Source organism: Anomaloglossus baeobatrachus, chromosome 5, assembly GCF_048569485.1.
Source record: "Anomaloglossus baeobatrachus isolate aAnoBae1 chromosome 5, aAnoBae1.hap1, whole genome shotgun sequence".
NCBI lineage: Eukaryota > Metazoa > Chordata > Amphibia > Anura > Aromobatidae > Anomaloglossus > Anomaloglossus baeobatrachus.
Genome location: NC_134357.1, coordinates 41,847,634 through 41,869,686, shown reverse-complemented (window position 1 = coordinate 41,869,686; position 22,053 = coordinate 41,847,634). Strand labels below are relative to the sequence as shown.

General features: G+C 48.2%; 1 protein-coding gene across 2 annotated transcripts in view; it reads left to right on the top strand.

Annotated features, from left to right (window-relative positions):
- Positions 1-22,053, top strand: part of ADAM12 (ADAM metallopeptidase domain 12) — a 779,249-nt gene that overhangs the window by 72,352 nt on the left and 684,844 nt on the right. For both annotated transcript variants that reach the window (XM_075348446.1, XM_075348445.1), the window contains exon 2: positions 11,849-11,982. In XM_075348446.1, the coding sequence (XP_075204561.1) occupies positions 11,849-11,982 (134 nt within the window). The remainder of the gene's footprint in view (positions 1-11,848; positions 11,983-22,053) is intronic.

Sequence of the window (22,053 nt, the reverse complement as noted above, 5' to 3'; positions counted from 1 at the left end):
CAACTCGGCGGCCGCTTTGACCTTTCACGAAGGAAACTCCGACAAACGCGGTAAAGGAGTCCTTGGATTCTAACAGATACCACACTGTGTGCTAATGCAACCTGACAGCGAGAGCGAGCAAGGGGGAAACGTCAAAGATCAAAGTCTAATTAAAGGGATTACAGCTGAGATATGAGTAATGATGATAGATATAATATCACCCAAAACACTATGCATCCATAAAGATGTATCCGCCCTTACCTATCGGTGAAATTCCCCAAGGACTTCAATTTCTCACAATATAGATTTAAGATGTGATAACATCCTGCTAAGGCTACTTTCACACTTGTGTCGTTTGCCAGCCGTCGCAATCCTCCGCTTTGGGAAACAACGCAATCCGTTAACGGATGTGCGCTATTTCCCATAGACTTGTATTGACGATGCATTGCGACGGATGGCCTTGCGTTGTATCCGCTGGCCGACGCTGCGTTGCATCCGCCGGGCGGAAAGAACGCAGCATGTAGCGTTTTTCTGCGCTTCCCAGAGCGTCAAAAAATTGCAATGTGCAGGATTCCGTCAGCGTCCGTCGTTTTTATAATGGTAGCCTATGGTGGCGGAATCCGTCGGAATCCGTCATTTGACGGATTCCTGTGACGGATCCGTCTTTACACAACTGAGCATGCTCAGTTGAGTAAATTGCTGAAAAAAAGTTACAATAGATTGTGTTTTTTTGCAGGATTCGTCTCATCAGTTGTGCCACTATATGCAACGCATCCGTTACATACGTCACACAACGCAATGCAAAGGATGCCGCACAACGCAAGTGTGAAACTAACCTTACAAAACCCTCAAAGGGATGCAATTCACATCTCAGCCAATGGGTGTCCACATATGGACACATGTAGTATAAACATTTCCCAACAGAGTATCAAAAAAAATCAGGTTTATTTTTTTATTCTTATTTTCAAAGCTCAGCATCTTGGGACAGATAAAGCTGAAAGAAAACATATTTAAAAGGTTGCATCGATCCTCTGCCCAGTGTACTGGGTATCCTACATAGGTGGAAGGACATGGTGTCACGATGTGAATGCTGGTTTCTTGCCTGGTCATGGGAGGACTCCAGCCAATACACAGTGGGAACATCAGGGTAGTGTCACATTGGGGGAGGGGAGGACCTCTAGCGAATGATGCAACACACAGGGTGCACCAGGACATTGAAACATCGGAGGGAAGAGGGGAGCAGGGTCACCTCCTAGCACTCACCTGAGGCTGATAACTGAATGTCGTAACATCCCTAGACAGTTTCTTTCCCCGTGCGCCAATCATCTGCCTAGGCCCTCACTAAACCTAAAACTCACCTTGAATAGTGAAGGCCAGCGAGACGCTAGTTTCGCCACTGCACTAAGACAACACAAGGTAGGCAAGACAAATAGGTGTGGAAAGACACAACAACAAGCTCTCCTAGGTTTCTTCAGTAAGGAACTTCACAGCTGCAATAGAAACGACCCCACTCCAATGCAACAACGAGCTCCTCCACATGGTCAGCATACGAATCAGCTGTAGACGGCATAGGCAGGAGTGAGGAGTGGATATTTATAGCAGAAGGGAGTGGCTGCAGCTGAGGTTACACTACCTGTTAGATCACTGCAGGATAGAAATGCACCTTAACTCCTTCAGTGCAGGATGGAATTAATTATTCCCCAACTCAGGGTAAATGGCGAGTGAGCACTAAAGTGTGCAATCCACAATGTGCTGTGACCTTCTGATCCTAGTTTGCCCCGAAATCACATCAAACCGTACCACACTCGTGACACATGGTGGCCAGTCTTCACCAAGGTATGTAGATAAAGGGCTGGGGCAGCATTCTGAATAAAAAATGTAACTATAAACCTAAAATAAAGGTTATAGTCACTGTTGCCAATTAGAGCAAAAAGATTCTAACAACCTGAGTCCTGTTTCCTGTTGTTCCTCTGTGGCAGCCAAACCAGGTTAGCGTTCACTTCTGCTTGAGTATTGTAATAATAGCATTGAGTATTACGATTTAGATTATTTAGTTGCTGATTTTATTGAACTCAATTATTGTTTTTTTGTGCATTTTTTTATTTTTATAAATAACCAGGTCACTTGCCCAGCTGGAGCACTTACGATGGTAGGCACTGCAACTTTTAGGCTAATGACCCTCTGAGAGGTTCACCGTGGTGTGGTTCTGGGCTTCATACACTCAGAATATTAAACTAAGAACCTGTCATGAGTGTGTCACGACCTGATGTGCTCTTGGGGGGGGATCTGGGACACAGCGCATTGTGGATCGCAGATCCGCTTTTGTGCCCACTCGCCATTTGCCCTGTGTTGGAGCATATTTAATTCTACCCAGCACTGAAGGGGTTAAAGTTCCTTTTCATCCTACAGTGATCTAACAGGTAGTTGTAATCTCAGCTGCAGCCACTCCCTTGTACTATAAATATCCTCTCCTTACTCCTTCCTATGCCGGCTATAGCTTAGGCCCCTTTCACACGTCAGTGATTCTGGTACATTTGTGCTTTTTTTTAAACGTACCAGAATCACGGACATACGCAGACCCATTATAATGAATGGGTCTGCTCACACGTCAGGGATTTGTCACTGCACGTGTCTCCGTGCGGCGTACCCGCGAGTGCGTGATTGCCGCATGGAGACATGTCCATTTTTTTCTGGCATCACTGATGTTCCAGTGGTGTGGTCCGTGAAACATGTGCCAGAAAAAAACATGCTTTTAAAATAAAAAACATTTTAACTCACCCGGCGTCCAGCGATGTCCTCTGCAGCCCGTTCTGCCTGCTGCTTCTAAGCCGGCTGATTACTGTCGCGCATCTTAATGATGCACGACACAGCCGACCCGGAAGCAGCTGCTGCAGGGGTCACCGCCGGCCGGATGCTGCACAGCGGGAGCGATCAGCACCATGGAGAGCGGGAGCGGGCGCAGGTGAGTTGATTACTAAGTGCAATCACGGGCCACGGAGAACGGAGCCCGGATTGCACTTAGACAACCCACGTGTGCCGTGAATCCCGGCACACGCAGGGACATGTGCGTGTTTTACACGCGAGTGAAAAACGTCACTGTTTTTCACTGACGTGTGAAACGGGCCTTAAGCTGACTATGTTGAAGAAGCTCGGTGCAGCATAGCTGTGGTGTTAGTTCTATTGCAGCTGCGAAGTTCCTTACTGAAGAAACCTTGGAGTGCTTGTTGTTGTGTCTTTCCCCACCTGTTTTACCTACCTCGTGTTGTCTTATTGGAGTGGCGAGATTAGCGTCTCTCTGGCCTTCACTACTCAGGGTAAATTCAGGGTCAGCTATGGCCTAGGACCGTGACGGCGCATGGGGGAAGGACCCATCTAGGGATGTTAGGGATTCAGGGTTCATCTTCAAATGACTGCTAGGAAGTGACCCTGCTCCCCTCTCCCTAGAGTGAGGGCCCAAGGTTGCATTGTTTCCTGGTGTACCTTGTGTCTTCCACGCTTGCCGGGGTTTCTCCCCTGGCGTGACTCTACCCTGGCGTTCCTGCTGTGTCATGCTGCTCACTTTGAGTCCTCCCATGACCAAACAAGAAACCTGCAGACACATCGTAACAGAACCTCATGTTCAGTTTTGTACATTTGTCCCTAGCGGCAATCGATCAATGTATAATTTTTGGATGTTCAATCCAATTTTGTTTCCTACAGTTCTGGCCTGATAAATGAAATGCCGTATCAAACTCCATATTTTTTTGCTTTACTTTTGCATTCAATAAATCTGCCAGCATGAGGTAGCAGTAAATTCTTGTAAAAAAATTTGTACCATATGTACTGGAGCTGGCTCGATAAATGCTGCTTACATCGGCTAACTGGCCAAGTGCACAGAATTCACCATATTAATCCGTTATCGTCAGCGCTAGAGGAGATATAACTGATGAGACATGGCGTCCTACATACAGATTCCTGAAATACAATGCGCCTCCGGATGTTGGGCGTTACAGTCTTCTGTACATGTAATGTTATCAGACGTATCATGAGCCATAACCCACCACAAATCTTACACGGCTGCAGGGGCGTAACTACCGCAGTCGTAAGGGTCGCCATTGCGACCGGGCCCGGCAGGTTAGGGGCCCGCAGCCGCCTGGCAGATCAGCAGCCAGCTCATTTCAGTGAGAGAGGAGCTGTGCTGTTCTGTCACAAACCACGTGGCAGCTATATGACCCTGCCCGGTGTCAGCGGCGGCACAGGGCCCCCTTCCCCCATCATCGCACACAGCAATAATGAATATGGAGCAGCTGGCGCCACTCTATGCATCATCATTCTCACCTGTGCCTGCACGGTGACGTCACACCTGTGCAACTGCTGTGCTGAAAGCACAGAGCGCAGGAAGAGAGGACGAGAGGACGCTGACCAGAGCAGCGGGGGAACGTAGGAGAGGGGTGAGGACAGCAGCGCTGGAATGAGGAGAGGTGAAGACAGAGCAGCGGTAGAAGGAGGAGAGAGGTGAGTACTTGTTGTTGTTTTTTTATATAAATTAGTGAGTACACGGTGGCCAGAGGCCTAGGGGGCTGCATTATACATGGAGGCCTGGGGAGGCTGGCTGCATTATTATACATGGAGGCCTGGGGAGGCTGGCTGCATTATTATACATGGAGGCCTGGGGAGGCTGGCTGCATTATTATACATGGAGGCCTGGGGAGGCTGGCTGCATTATTATACATGGAGGCCTGGGGAGGCTGGCTGCATTGTTATCCATATTATACATGGAGGCCTGGGGAGGCTGACTGCATTGTTTTCCATGGAGGCCTAGGGAGCCTGGCTGCATTGTTATCTATGGAGGCCTGGGGAAGCTGGCTGCATTGTTATCCATGGAGGCCTGGGGAGGCTAGCTGTATTACTGTATTATTATACATGGAGGCCTGGGGAGGCTGGTTGCATTATTATACATGGAAACCTGGGGAGGCTGGCTGCATTATTATACATGGAGGCCTAGGGAGGCTGGCTGCATAATTATACATGGAGGCCTTGGGAGGCTGGCTGCATTATTATACATGGAGGTCTTGGGAGGCTGGCTGCATTATTATACATGGAGGCCTTGGGAGGCTGGCTGCATTATTATACATGGAGGCCTGGGGAGGCTGGCTGCATTATTATATATGGAGGCCTTGGGAGGCTGGCTGCATTATTATACATGGAGGCCTGGGGAGGCTGGCTGCATTATTATACATGGAGGCCTGGGGAGGCTGGCTGCATTATTATACATGGAGGCTTGGGGAGGCTGGCTGCATTATTATACATGGAGGCCTGGGGGGCTGCATTATATATGGTGGTCTATGGGGCTGCATAATAAACCTTATACATGGACTATAGGAGTGTATTATACATGGAGGTCTAGAGGACTGCATTATACATGGAGAAAAAAGGGGAACCAGCACGATCTGAAATTGGCATGCATCATATAAAAAGTGAAAATTCACAAATTTATTCCAACTGTACTATAATAAAAAAAATGAGATTTTTAGCAAATAATTGATCAATTTTTTGAGCCACCCCTGCCAACGTCACGGCAAATCTCAATAGGGGGGTCCTACTCTACATTCTGTATTTCATGTGCCATGCGGCCTCCTAGATAAAGTTAAAAGCAGAACCATAATGGAGCACACATACCTGCAACCTGTATATAGCCGCTTCCATGTTGCAAAAAAGGCACTTGTGGATAGAGACCAGCCCAGGTCCCAGCATGTGGAGCAAGCCCTACACATACCAGGACTATATCAGAACTGATCCTCCCAGTGTCAACCAGCAACCATTGATAAAGGCGGACCAGATCCAAGAATGGTGCTTAATTAGCATTGCCTGTGGAAAGGGGTGAGGTAACTGAGTCTGAACAGCTACCAACAGGAGGAATATATTGCAAACCAAAATCAGGCGTGCATGGTATGGTGTTGGTCAGACACCAGATTTGTAGCATAACTACGGTCAAAACAGAGAAAAAAGGGGAACCAGCACGATCTGAAATTGGCATGCATCATATAAAAAGTGAAAATTCACAAATTTATTCCAACTGTACTATAATAAAAAAAATGAGATTTTTAGCAAATAATTGATCAATTTTTTGAGCCACCCCTGCCAACGTCACGGCAAATCTCAATAGGGGGGTCCTACTCTACATTCTGTATTTCATGTGCCATGCGGCCTCCTAGATAAAGTTAAAAGCAGAACCATAATGGAGCACACATACCTGCAACCTGTATATAGCCGCTTCCATGTTGCAAAAAAGGCACTTGTGGATAGAGACCAGCCCAGGTCCCAGCATGTGGAGCAAGCCCTACACATACCAGGACTATATCAGAACTGATCCTCCCAGTGTCAACCAGCAACCATTGATAAAGGCGGACCAGATCCAAGAATGGTGCTTAATTAGCATTGCCTGTGGAAAGGGGTGAGGTAACTGAGTCTGAACAGCTACCAACAGGAGGAATATATTGCAAACCAAAATCAGGCGTGCATGGTATGGTGTTGGTCAGACACCAGATTTGTAGCATAACTACGGTCAAAACAGAGAAAAAAGGGGAACCAGCACGATCTGAAATTGGCATGCATCATATAAAAAGTGAAAATTCACAAATTTATTCCAACTGTACTATAATAAAAAAAATGAGATTTTTAGCAAATAATTGATCAATTTTTTGAGCCACCCCTGCCAACGTCACGGCAAATCTCAATAGGGGGGTCCTACTCTACATTCTGTATTTCATGTGCCATGCGGCCTTATACATGGAGGTCTAGGGGGCTGCATCATGCATAGAGGTCTAGGGGGCTGCATTATACATGGAGGTCTATGGGGATGCATTATACAATATGAAGTACACCTTATACATGGACTAGGGGTGCATTATACATGGAGGAGTATGGGGCTGCATAATACAAAATGAAGGACACCTTATACATGGAATGTAGGGGTGCATTATATATGGAGGGGTATGAGGCTGCATAATACAATATTAAGTTTTATGGGGTTGTGTTATAATACATATAGGACTATGGGGGCTACATTATAATATATGGAGGACTATGGAGCCTACCTTATATATGGACTATGGGGGTGCATTATAAAACATTAAGGGCTATGTGGTGAATTATAATATATGGAGTACTATGGGGTGAGTTATAATACATGAAGAACTATGAGAAATTCATTATAATAATTGGAGGGCTATGAGGGCTACTTTATACATGGAGGACTATGTGGGTGCATTATAAAACATGGAGGACTATGTGGTGCAGTATAATACATGGAGGACTATGGAGGTGCATTCCAATATATGAAGTGAAAACTATATACGAGGGGGGACAAAGATACAAGCAGGAGATTGGAACGTTTTGTGCTGAGAGAAAAAGACTCTTTCCCTCAGCACCTGGCTTTCCCATGCTCTGATATACATCTCTCAGCACCCAGCTTTCCCATGCTCTGATATACATCTCTCAGCACCCAGCTTTCCCATGCTCTGATATGGGAAAGCTGGGCGCTGAAGGAAAGATGTATAGCAGAGCATGGGGAAGCTGGGTGCCAAGGACAAGATGGATATCAGAACATAGAAAAGCAGGGTGCTGATAGAGGGATATTAGATCATGGGAAACCTGGGTGCTAAGGATAGTGTGCCAAGTGTCAGCATCATTATCCCGTAGCCCGAGTGTCAGTGTCATCATCCCATACCCCAAGTGTCAGTGTACGTGGAGAAGGAGTGGGGCCCAGGTCTGAACTTTGCACCGGGGCCCATCAAACCCTAGTTACGCCACTGCACGGCTGCTAAATGTGAATTTGGGATTCCACATCTGGAGTTAGAGTGTCGGGGTGCCAAGCACAAAAAATGCTTCACCAACATATAGAATTTTTGCCTACTCTTCCAGGAATCAAGGAGGTCTTCCTTTTTCCAGGTACATTTGATAAATATGATAAGCTGAATTGACAAGTGCTAACCACTGAGCCAGTATACAGCACAGTGGCTCAGTGGTTAGCACTGCAGTCTTGCAGCGCTGGGGTCCTGGCTTCAAATCCCATCAAGCAAAATATCTGTTGAGTTTGTAGGTTCTCCCCGTATTTTCATGGTTTTCCTCCAATTTCTCCGGTTTCCTCCCACACTTGTAAGGAAGTGGCCAGGGTGCTGTCACGTTCCTTCCCTTGAAGACACCAATCAAATATTAAGAACATGATTAAGACCTGAGGCGTCGAAACGCGTTGTTCTGCTGCCATCCGACGATATGCTGTTCCTGCTGGAATTTTAATATACATTGGCACAATAAAATGGATTTTTAATTTTCTCATTCCTGGCGCTGGAACTCTTTTCCTTTTCAATCAAATATTGTATTGTCATGTAGTATAATGTGAACTGTCTCCTGCGTCTTTATAAATTTTGTGTTATGTGAACTCTGATATTTCCTGTGTCAAGATGGTAATGTGATGTGATGTGTAATGTATTCATGTATGATGTTGTGCAATGTTACGGAGTTGAGTTCTGCCCAGGAACAGACAGTGAGCAAGGTCAGAAGTAGTTAAGTGTTCGGACTGGCCCACAGTGGGAGGGGTTAGATGATAGGGTAAAGGACGGTTCCTTCTATAAGAGTTAGGGGTACTTTGCACGCTGCGACATCGCTACTGCGATATTGTCGGGGTCAAATCGAAAGTGATGCACATCCGGCGCCGGTAACGACGTCGCAAGGTGTAAAGCCTAGATGCGCCGATAAACTATCGCAAAAGCGTCGAAAATCGGTGATCTGTGTAGCGTCGGTTATTTTCATAATGCCGATGCTAGCGATGTTGCAACGTGCAAAGTACCCCTTAGTGAAGATCTAGTGAATGACAGTTACGGACAGATAGTCTGTAGGTCGGGAAGGTTGCCTACATCAGGTGACTTGTGGCAATAAAAGAAGAAAAGAGACTGGAGACGAGATAGCGTGATCCCTGAGTGTTGACCAAGACACAGAGCGAGGACAATATTTAGGCTATAGACCATCCCTGAGTGTTGACCAAGACACAGAGCGAGGACAATATTTAGGCTAGAGACTATCCCTGAGTGATGATCAAGACACAGAGCGAGGACAACATTTAGGCTAGAGACCATCCCTAAGTGTTGACCAACACACAGAGCGAGGACCACATTTAGGCTAGAGACCATCCCTAAGTGTTGACCAAGACACAGAGCGAGGACCACATTTAGGCTAGAGACCATCCCTAAGTGTTGACCAAGACACAGAGCGAGGACAACATTTAGGCTAGAGACCATCCCTGAGTGTCGACCAAGACACAGAGCGAGGACAACATTTAGGCTAGAGACCATCCCTGAGTGTTGACCAAGACACAGAGCGAGGACAACATTTAGGCTAGAAACCATCCCTGAGTGTTGACCAAGACACAGAGCGAGGACAACATTTAGGCTAGAGACCATCCCTAAGTTTTGACCAAGACAAAGAGAGAGGACAACATAGAGTTAGTGAAGATCTAGTAAGTGATAGTTACGGACAGATAGTCTGTAGGTCGTGAAGGTCGCCTACATTAGGTGACTTTTGGCAATAAAAGAAGAAAAGAGACGAGACAAGATAGCGTGATCCCTGAGTGTTGACCAAGACACAGAGCAAGGACAACATTTAGGCTATAGACCATCCCTGAGTGTTGACCAAGACACAGAGCGAGGACCACATTTAGGCTAGAGACCATCCCTGAGTGTTGACCAAGACACAGAGCGAGGACAACATTTAGGCTAGAGACCATCCCTGAATGTTGACCAAGACACAGAGCGAGGACAACATTCAGGCTAGAGACCATCCCTGAGTGTTGACCAAGACACAAAGCGAGGACAACATTTAGGCTAGAGACCATCCCTGAGTGTTGACCAAGACACAGAGCGAGGACAACATTTAGGCTAGAGACCATCCCTAAGTTTTGAGCAAGACAAAGAGCGAGGGCAACATTTAGGCTAGAGACCATCCCTGAGTGTTGACCAAGACACAGAGCGAGGACAACATAGAGTTAGTGAAGATCTAGTAAGTGATAGTTACGGACAGATAGTCTGTAGGTCGTGAAGGTCGCCTACATTAGGTGACTTTTGGCAATAAAAGAAGAAAAGAGACGAGACAAGATAGCGTGATCCCTGAGTGTTGACCAAGACACAGAGCAAGGACAACATTTAGGCTATAGACCATCCCTGAGTGTTGACCAAGACACAGAACGAGGACCACATTTAGGCTAGAGACCATCCCTGAGTGTTGACCAAGACACAGAGCGAGGACAACATTTAGGCTAGAGACCATCCCTGAATGTTGACCAAGACACAGAGCGAGGACAACATTCAGGCTAGAGACCATCCCTGAGTGTTGACCAAGACACAGAGCGAGGACAACATTTAGGCTAGAGACCATCCCTGAGTGTTGACCAAGACACAAAGCGAGGACAATATTTAGTCTAGAGACCATCCCTGAGTGTTGACCAAGACACAGAGCGAGGACAACATTTAGGCTACAGACAATCCCTGAGTGTTGACCAAGACACAGAGCGGGGACAACATTTAGGCTAGGTACCATCCCTTGAATAAAACGGCCCCAGACAATAGGAGCCAAAGGACGGGACTAGTGGTCAAGCCCTTAAACGTCAGGTCAACAGTTAATACTAACTGGTGTGTGAATGAAGTCAGCTACCCCGACGAATCCTCTCCAAGTGTCTGAGAGTACAAGACTCTACTCTGGCACAACACAAAACCACACACCCAGCCAGTTATGTGATGAATGAAGTGGAGGTGAGCATGCTTGACTTCCATGGTATTCCGGAACCTCTTTGGAGAGCCTACTCATCAGAATCACTAAAGGGCACTTTACATGCTGCGATATCGCTAGCGATGTCGCTGGTGAAAGCACCTGCCCCCGTCGGTTGCTAACACCCATCACACAGACTTACCTCCCTAGCGACGTCGCTGTGGCCGGCGAACTGCCTCCTTTCTAAGGGGGAAATTCATTTGGCGTCACAGCGGCGTCACTAAGGGGCCGCCCAACAGAAGTGGAGGGGGGGGGAGATGAGCAGGCCGAACATCCCGCCCACCTCCTTCCTTCCTCATTGCGGGCGGCCGTAGGTATGGTGATGTTCCTCATTCCTGCGGTGTCACATGTAGCGATGTGTGCTGCCGCAGGAACGACCAACAACCTGCGTCCTGCAACAGCAACGATAATCGGGATTAGAACAGCGTGTCAACAATCAACGATTAGGTGAGTAATTTTGATCGTTAACGGGTCACACGCAACGACGCCGCTAACGAGGCCGGATGTGCGTCACAAATTCCATGACCCCAGCGACATCTCGTTGGCAATGTCATTGTGTGTAAAGCCCGTTTAAGGCTTGATCCCTATAAATGGGTAGGAAGATCATTTTTAGTTATGGAAAAACTTCTTTAAATCTTACTAACTATTTTATTATGAAGTTCAAACTCCCTAATACAAAATCTGTAACTAAGCCCCCAAAATACCTCTTGCCATTTATAGAGCTGGATTCGTATATACCACCAGGGCCATGGTCCGATGCTCCTTCTACACCCTTGTATGTACCGGTTGACTCAGGAGGACCCTCCACATCTGCTCTTGTTTCTATGTTCTCCATATTAAATGCTTTCTTACCCTTTGCTTCTTTTTTTGCTCAGAGTAAAGAACAATGATTTTTTTTTTCCTGCTTCGCAAAGCAAAATTTGCTGGAAACGTTTAATTGATTTGATTTATTAAGAGATTTCCTAGAACATATTAATCATGCGGTGGCTGCGCAGTCATCGGGACAGTAATGTCTGTGTTTGCAGGTTGCTTGGTTCTAAGACGAGTCTCTTTTCTTCTTTGCTTTGTCTAGGAGAGAATGTGGACTGTAATTTGGGATTGTCTAGGAAACAGACAGAAGAGGAGCATCGCGGACATTATGAAATAATAGTCCCTTATCTTTTCAGTGGTGAACAGTGGAAGCCGATAGGTGCCATCTTTCCAAAGGTTAGATTTCTTTTTCATGCCCCTATGAGATGCTTTTAGCGACACAATGGTGAATGAACAGAGAACATTGGAACCTGCAGAAAACATTATATTTTGCTCCAAATGTAGGGGACAGAAACAATTTCGACTATTTTCTGCGCCCGGCGCCCAACATATAATTCAGTGTGAGACATTTCTTAAGTTGTTCTAGATGATGTCTGCAGTTAGCTATTGTTACCTTGTATTCCGGGTTATTCCATTTACACTCATTACCTCTCAATGCGGCTGAGATGTGGAGAGATAACTGTGCGGAAAACTCTGTATCTTATACACACTGTCAGATCTTCCCAGATTCCACACTGCTTTCTGGGGTCATTTGTGGGACAATATTAATTAAAGGGATTTTTGAAGAATATATTGTTGGCAAACTAGGGGTAACTGAATACCCTTCTGTAGCCCCAATGCAAAATCCGTAACAAGCCCTCCACCAACCTTGTGTTATCTATAATTCTGATATCTTAGTATATGGCACATGGATCTGAATGACATGTTTTATTATACTCCAGAGCGGTACTCGCTATTCTGCTGGTGCAATCTCGGTGTACATAACTTACATTACTTTTTCCCCTATTGATCCTGAATCATATCATGTATTATGCTCCAGAGCTGCACTCACTATTCTGCTGGTGCAGCCACTATGTACATACATTACTTATCCTGTACCAATCCTAAGTTACCTCCTGTATTATACTACAAAGCTGCAGTCACTGTGTACATACATTACATCACTTATCCTGTACTGATCCTGAGTTACATCCTGTATTATACTCCAGAGCTGCAATCACTATTCTGCTGGTGCAGTCACTCTGTACATACATTACATTACTTATCCTGTACTGATCCTGAGTTACATCCTGTATTATACTCCAGAGCTGCACTCACTATTCTGCTGGTGCAGTCACTCTGTACATACATTACATCACTTATCCTGTACTGATCCTGAGTTACATCCTGTATTATACTCCAGAGCTGCACTCCCTATTCTGCTGGTGCAGTTACTGTGTACATACATTACATTACTTATCCTGTACAGATTCTGAGTTACATCCTGTATTATACTCCAGAGCTGCAATCACTATTCTGCTGGTACAGTCACTGTGTACATACATTACATTTCTTATCCTGTACTTGTGACGCCCTGGACCCCCAGGGGTCACAGTACACTAACACACACACACACACACACACACACCCTCCCTTGGGTAGGTGACACAAGTCAATCAAACCCTTGTTGTCTCCCTCCAGGCTTGATGTGCACACCAGGTAGGGCGGAGCCAGGCGGTTGACCCCACCCACCGAGGAGTTCACAGGCCTGGAGGCAGGAAAAGACAGTAGATTGTGGTAGACAGTGAAAGTGAGAGGAGTAAAAACTGCTGGTGTCTGGGTTGGAGCCCAGGCACGATCAGCAAGGTCGGCAGACGGTGGTGGCCGTCTGCAGGAGTTGGTGTAGGTCAGCGGAACTGTAGTTACCGGGGTCGGGCGGTGGCCCGCCGGTACCGAACTGGGGAGCAGATTGAAGCCAAGCACCAAGGCAGGGTACTCAGACCCCAACCAGGCTAGGAGCCGCCGAAAAGGTCAAATTATCTGATTGCGGTCTGGACCTCAGGGGTTCATTCCCACCTAAGTCCCGTCAGAAGGCAACAGCCCAACCCGTCCAGACGGGTTGGCGGTGGCACTTACCCGGATAAGTGCCACCGCCAAGGGCCAGAGATCCAAGGGCCAGCGCCTGCGGGCAAACGGGCTCTCCCGACACGTACACGCCGGGAAGTGGACTACCCGTGGGAAGCCATAGGAGTCAAATACACTTACACAGGTGCAGGAAAACGACAGCCGCCATGAACCCGTCCGGGGAGAGTGAGAACATCGCGGCTGGCTGTGGGCCCCATCCATCCAGCCATTTGGTTTACCAGAGACTCTGTCCTTCTGTGTCTGAGTGAGTACAACAGTGCCATCCAGCACCGCGCTGCACCGCAACGTTGCACCCGCGCCCATGCTGTCTCCCCGCCTCGGTACCTGCACCTATACCTCCTCCCTACTCCCCAACTGGGGCCCCCGGGACCAACAGCCCCTACCCACGGAGGGGTCAACACCTTAGCTGCTCTCCACCATCGCTCCCGGGATCCCCCTTCACCAGCAGCGGTGGTACCCACCATCACCACAACCCGTGGGTGGCGTCACGACCGACATCCCCAAACATCCACCAAAAACCTCCCCTTTCCACTCGTGGGTGAGGAGGCGCTGCTCGAGCCCTGGGTCCGGCCCCGTGCTCGAGCCACCGAGTAGCAGAAGCACCGGACCCGAGCGCCATCGATCCCAGACGAGCGGCGTTCCCCACCCCTCCGCCCGCGACAACTTGGCGTCACGAACAGGATCCTACCCGTCTACTTACCAGTAGAAGTGCGCCTTGCAGTCCCCGCCGGCGTTGTCCGGACGAAAAATTTGAAAATCTGCCATCTTGAGCACGAAAGTTACCACTCGAGTTGTCTTCCCCGAGCAGGGAAGGCGCGAAGGTGAAGCCCCGCCCCCAGAAGAAGGAGGTGCGAGAGAGAACCAAGGGGGAGCGGGTGAAGGCCTGCCTCATGTAACCGAAGGGATAAAGGGCAGGGACGCCAGGACTCTGCCATCCATCCGGTTCCTGGAAGCTCATGCGCAAGATGTCCGTCCCGTGAGGCAAGCCTGAGATCCCGGAGCCAGCGCCAGGAACAGTGGCGTGGGTGGAGGCCCGGACAGCGCAGATGTCCTGCCGCCTGCAGGCCCAAGTCCGGTTCCTGATGGAGCGATGGGTGGCCGAAATGGAGGAGGTGGCGGCGGCCGTGCGGAAACGCAAGGCAGTGCTGGAGGAGCGGTTAAGCAACCCATGCCCCTGTGTCCCGGAGGGACCGGTCGCTGCGGCTGAGGGGCCCGGTCTGTGCCCCGTTCATCCTGCTGCCTCCCCAGCTACCCGTATCGGTTGTCGCTGCCCCGCCAATCGGTCCGCTGCCCCCAACACCGGCAGTGGAGTCTAACTCGCCCGCCCCAGAGGACAAGCCTGTAGGCGCTGCCCGCGGACGACCCTATGAACAACCCGCACCAATCCCGTTACCGTGGAAGGTTCCTCAGGAGGTGTCCGTCCGTGAGGTAAAGCCGCCGGTCCTGGAAGTGACCGCGCACAAGGGAGTCCCGGCCCTGGCAGTCCACCCGGCCATGGAAGTAATGGAAGCCGCCAGCAGGAGGGCCCAGCAGGTGAGGCCTGTCATCCCTGAACCCCACGCCTCGGCTGAGGCAGCGCCGGGTCGCTGCTGTAAGGCAGCATCCCAAGCCGCGTCACCGCAGGACTTCCCAGCGAGGGTATCGGTCATAGCCGGTACGGGGGAGATCCGGTGGGACCCGACCTGCGCGCAGCAGGGGTACGCAGGTGCCCCCTTTTGGGATCGGCAGCCGAGCCAGCTGGGCCGCGAGATTGCTGCCTGGGAGCAGCAGAGATCTGAAGTGCTGGCCAGCACAATCCGGGAAAAAGACAATCTCCGGAACGCCACCTACCGGGTGCGGGGCCCGATCTACGAGGGCCAGGTCAGGCGGTTCGATCCCCAACGAGGATATGGGTTCATTTACGAGCCGGGCCTGGAGGTCGAAATCTTTGTGGCTCGCCGAGATGTGAACTCCCATCTCCCAACGGGCCACCCTGGCCGTGACCTGCAACTGGGTGACCTGGTGACGTACAACCGACACTGCAGGGAAAGGGGCCGGATCGCCCTTGATGTGAAGGAGAGAAAAAGCCACAGTGTCCCTAGGCGGCCCCAGTCCCCTCCCACACCGTACCATCCGGATGTGGAGCTGGAGGAGTATGAGAAAGGCGACCTCAAGTAAAGGCAGCGAATCCCCGTTGCAGCAGAACTGTTGTCCCCCGTTGGGACCCTAAGTTATGTTTTCTTAACCCCTAAAAGGCCTGCCCACATGAGAAATCATGAACATGGCCGAGAACTTGCAGGCCACCCACAAACTGGTGGGCTTGTAAATAATTCCGGGCTGGAGTTCCGTTAACCGCCTCCGGAGAGGCAGGTTGGAGGAAGGACCCGCAGCAGAGCAGGCTGGGGTCCGATCACCACCAGGACCGGTGACCATCATCCGGGGTCAGGGGTCCCCTTGGACGTGGGGCCCCCTGAATGACAACCGGGTGCGAGAAACCGTACCCGTTCCCGCTTGGGCGACCTGAACCAGGTTCCTGTTTTCCGGACTGGGGAAAAGGGGTGCTGCCCGCTTCTTAGGGGCAGCATCAAGGTTTAGGTTGTTTGGGAGGGAAAACGGAAGAACTGGGACCCGTCCGTTGTTATTAAAAATGTTTTATTATTACTGTTAGCAACGTTTGAAGTAACATGCCTCCCGTCAGGGAAGATTTGAAAATATGCATACCGTTTGTTTGGTTTTCCCTGTTATTTATATTTTTCAGAAAATAAAACCGGTGATGGACGGGCAGCCCGCGGACGGTCTGCATTTAACCAAGGGGGAGTGTGATGCCCTGGACCCCCAGGGGTCACAGTACACTAACACACACACACACCCTCCCCTGTTGCCTCCCTCCAGGCTTGGTGTCCACACCAGGTGGGGCGGAGCCAGGCGGTTGACCCCACCCACCGAAGAGTTCACAGGCCTGGAGGCAGGAAAAGACAGGAGAGAGTTTGTGGCAGTGGAAGTGAGAGGAGTAAAAACTGTTGGTGCCTGGGTTGGAGCCCAGGCACGTTCAGCAAGGTCGGCAGACGGTGGTGGCCGTCTGCAGGAGTTGGTGTAGGTCAGCGGAACGGTAGGACCGGGGTCGGGCGGTGGCCCGCCGGTACCGAACCGGGGAGCAGATTGAAGCCAAACACCAAGGCAGGGCACTCAGACCCCAACCAGGCTAGGAGCCGCCGAAAAGGTCAAATTATCTGATTGCGGTCTGGACCTCAGGGGTTCATTCCCACCTAAGTCCCGTCAGAAGGCAACAGCCCAACCCGTCCGGATAAGTGCCACCGCCAAGGGCCAGAGAACCAAGGGCCAGCGCTTGCGGGCAAACGGGCTCTCCCGACACGTACACGCCGGGGAGTGGACTACCCGTGGGAAGCCATAGGAGTCAAATACACTTACACAGGTGCAGGAAAATGACAGCCTTCATCAACCCGTCCGGGGAGAGTGAGAACATCGCGGCCGGCTGTGGGCCCCGTCCATCCAGCTGTTTGGTTTACCAGGGACTCTGCCCTTCTGTGTCTGAGTGAGTACAACAGTGCCATCCGGCACCGCGCTGCACCGCAACGTTGCACCCGCGCCCACGCTGCCTCCCCGACTCGGCACCTGCACCTATACCTCCTCCCTACTCCCCAACCGGGGCCCCGGGACCAACAGTCCCTACCCACGGAGGGGTCAACACCTTAGCTGCTCTCCACCATCGCTCCTGGGATCCCCCATCACCAGCAGCGGTGGTGCCCGCCTTCACCACAACCCGTGGGTGGCGTCACGACCGACATCCCCAAACATCCACCAAAAACCTCCCCTTTTCACTCGTGGGCGAGGAAGCGCTGCTCGAGCCCCGGGTCCGGCCCCGTGCTCGAGCCACCGAGGAGCAGAAGCACCAGACCCGAGCGCCAGCGATCCCAGACGAGCGGCGTTCCCCACCCCTCCGCCCGCGACATACTGATTCTCAGTTATCTCCTGTATTATACTCCAATGCTGCACTCACTATTCTGCTGGTGCAGTTACTGGTTACATACATTACATTTCTTTTTCTGTACTGATTCTAAGTTACATCCTGTATATATATGGGCGGACCCAGACTGTGAAAGTCCGGGTCAGTGCGGTTTCAAACATACCACAGTTCCGTGCCAGGGCCCAGAACTCTCAAGGGAATTCTGGGCATTGATCCAGACCTGGCAACTCAGGAAATAAAGAAAAATAAAGAAAATAAGAATGAAGCAAGCGCTTCATAGTTACCGAGGCTCCGCATTCACTTCCGGGGCCGCTTAATAGCCTCATGCATATGCACTGCTTTCCCTGCCCACCAGCGCCTGTGATTGCTTGCAGTCAGATGCGCCCCCACTCTGAGTTACCGCATGTCTGTGGGCTCCCCCCCATATAATGATACCTGCAAAGATAAAGGATACAGCTACAGGCTGCAGCCCCCAGCCATGCAATTATCTTGGCTGTGTATCCACATAGGGGGAACTGCATGCAGATTTTTAAAACTTATTTAAATAATTTAAAAAAACGGCATGCTATCCCCCCAATTTTGATACCCTGCCATGATATAGTCTGATAACTGGGGGATGGTATTCTATGGCTGGGTAGACCCATGGTTATCGAGCCCTCCCCAGCCTAAAAATAGCAGCCTGCAGCAGCCCAAGATTGCCACATCCATTAGATGTCACAATTTCGGCACTTGATCCAGCTTTTCCTGATTGTCCTGGTATGGTAGCAATCAGGGGAATAAAGGGTTAATCGCAGCTCACAGATGCCAGTAAACCCTAGATTTGTAATGGGCGGCGTCTATGAGACCCCCCTCTTAATTCTAATCTGTAAATTAGAAAAAAACAAAACACAAACACCAAAAATATCCTTTAATTGAAATAAAAGACAAAATAGCACCTCTTTTACCACTTTATTAACCCCCAAAACACTCCTGGAGACCCGACTTAATCCACACAAGGTCCCACGATGATTCCAGCTCTGCTACATCTTAATTCACAGTGAGTGTCATAAAACATGACTGCCCTCTGTGAGCTTCTGGTAGAGACTGAGTGAGCAGCGTGATCAACGGTGACATCACTTAGGTGATTTACGTTCACAGGTGGGGGACTGTTGAAACCTCCAGTTGTGACTGCAACTAACTTGAGTGAAGTCACCGCTGAACGTGCGGATCACTCAGTCTCTGCCTGAAGCTCACAGCGGCATTCACAGCCGCGCTGGAGTCTTGGTAAGTATGAAGCACTTGCTTCTATCCCCCTATCCCTTCTACCACCATTTTAATTGCCAGATTCTTGTCTCCATAGACTTATATGGAGATCGTCATCCAGCCAGAAAACTGGGATCAATTATGGGACGGAACCAGATTTTTTTAAAATCTGATTAGGTCCACCGGTCCCAGATTATCTGCGAGTCCACCCACTACTAATCCTGTATTATACTAGAGATATGCACTCACTATTCTGCTGGTGCAGTCACTGTGTACATACATTACATTACTTTTCCTGTACTAATCCTGAGTTACATCCTGTATTATACTCCAGAGCTGCACTCACTATTCTATTGGTGCAGTTACTATGTACATACATTACATTACTTACCTGTACTGATCCTAAGTTACATCCTGTATTATACTCCAGAGCTGCACTCATTATTCTATTGGTGCAGTCACTATGTACATACATTACATTACTTATCCTGTACTGATTCTGAGTTACCTCCTGTATTATACTCCAGAGCTGCACTCACTATTCTACTGGTAGAGTCACTGTGTACATACATTACATTACTTATCCTGTTAGAAAAGGAAGCCAGCACAATTTCTAAACTGTACTTATTAATAAATGGAGATTTTTGGCAAAAAATTGCAATCTTTTGAGCTACCCCGCCACGTCACGGCAAATCTCTATGGGGCAGTCCTACTCTAAAATATTTTATGTTATTTAAAGGGTGCCATGCGGACATTACTTATCATGTACTGATCCGGAGTTACATCCTGCATTATACTCCAGAGCTGCACTCACTATTCTGCTGGTGCAGTCACTGTGTACATACATTACATTACTGATCCTGAGTTACTCCTGTATTATACTCCAGAGCTGTACTCACTATTCTGCTGGTGCAGTCACTGTGTACATACATTACATTACTTATCCTGTACTGATCCTAAGTTACATCCTGTATTATACTCCAGAGCTGCACTCACTATTCTGCTGGTGCAGTCACTGTGTACATACATTACATTACTGATCCTGAGTTACTCCTGTATTATACTCCAGAGCTGCACTCACTATTCTGTTGGTGCAGTCACTGTGTACATACATTACATTACTTACCTGTACTGATCCTGAGTTACATCCTGTATTATACTCCAGAGCTGCACTCACTATTCTATTGGTGCAGTCACTATGTACATACATTACATCACTTATCCTGTACTGATCCTGAGTTACCTCCTGTATTATACTAGAGAGCTGCACTCACTATTCTGCTGGTGCAGTCACTGTGTACATTCATTACATTACTGATCCTGTACTGCTCCTGAGTTACTCCTGTATTATACTCCAGAGCTGCACTCACTATTCTGCTGGTGAGTGATAATTATTGCTGTTCCATTGAGCTGTAAGATCCCCCATTCAGACTTGTGGAGCACTGATCAGCCTTTTATGGATTTGGTAGATTTCTCTCTCTCGTCTTCTGGAATACTATAGATAACTCATCACGTGCGAGTGTGATTTGTGCCATCTGTACATGCTGCAATAATCTTACTAATTAGCATTATGCCAACCCATATAATGTATAATCCATCCATCACTTTTCATTAGTCCGTACATTATGTCTTATTACTGCACTGATGTTACCTGCAAACTTCTAAAGTGCAGCCCATCTGCCCTGAATTACCCCGGAAAAACGGAGGGAGCCATTCTGGCCTTGAGAAAACAACCTATTCTCCATTGTTGCCTCACTACATTCTGGGAACCCGGACTTTTCATTTTTTCACTAGTATTGTTCTATTTTCAGCTAATCAATCGGTTTTATTTTAACCCCTTTTAACCCCCGGGTGATTTTCCGTTTTTCCTTTTTGCTTTTCCTCCCCTTCTTCCAAGGGCTTATTTTTTTGCAGAACAAGTTGTACTTTTGAATGACACCATTAGTTTTACCATATAGTGTACTGGAAAATGGGAAAAAAAATCCAAAAGTGGAGGATAACTCAGTGATAACTCAGTGATTACTCAGTGATTACTCAGCTCAGTGATTACTTTTTTTTGTATCTCGAGCTGACATTTTTAATTAGACCATTTTTTGTGTAGATTTGATGTTTTGATCGCCTGTTATTGCATTTTAAAAAAAATGTTGCGGCGACCAAAACAAAAATAATTTTAACGTTTGGAATTTGTTTCTTACTACGCCGTGTACCAATCAGATTAATGGATTTTATATTTTGATAGATTGGGCATTTCTGAATGCAGCGATACCAAATATGTGTAAATATTTTTATTTTTTTTAACTGTTTTATTTTCAATGGGGCAAAAGGGAGGTGATTTTAACTTTTAGGTTTTTTATTTTTTCATATTTTTAAAAACTTTTTTTTACATTTTTTTTACTTATTTTTTACTAGTCCCCCTAAGGGACTTAAGTACTGCACAGTCTGATCACCTGTGCATTTCTCCTGATCAGAACAGGATCGCTCTCATCAGGAGAAATGCTGCTCTCCTGTGAATGCTGGCACTCTATCTGCTCTCATAGGAAGTTAGCTTCTGGGAGAATGTCCTATGGACAGACGAGACAAAAATGGAAATTTTTGGCAAGGCACATCAGCTCTATGTTCATAGACGGTATAATTAAGCATAGCAAGAAAAGAACACTGTCCCTACTGTGAAACATGGAGGAGGCCCTGTTATGTTCTAGGGCAGCTTTGCTGCATCTGGCACAGGGTGTCTTGAATCTGTGAAGGGTACAATGAAATCTCAAGACTATCAAGGGATTCTACAGAGAAATGTGCTGCCCAGTGTCAGAAAGCTTCGTCTCAGTCGCAGGTCATGGGTCTTGTAAAGGGATATAATGACTCAAAACACACAGGTAAAAACATTCAAGAATGGCTAGGAGGAAAACATTGGACTATTCAAAAGTGGCCTTCTATGAGCCCTGACCTAAATCCTATTGAGCATTTTTGGAAAGAGCTGAAACATGAAGTCTGGAAAAGGCAACCTTCAAACACCAAACAACTGAAGCAGTTTGCTCTTGAGGAGCTGCCAATATACCTGTCGAGAGGCGCAGAAGTCTCATTGACAGTTAGAGGAATCGTTTGATAGCAGTGATTGCCTCAAGAGGTTGTGCAACAAAATA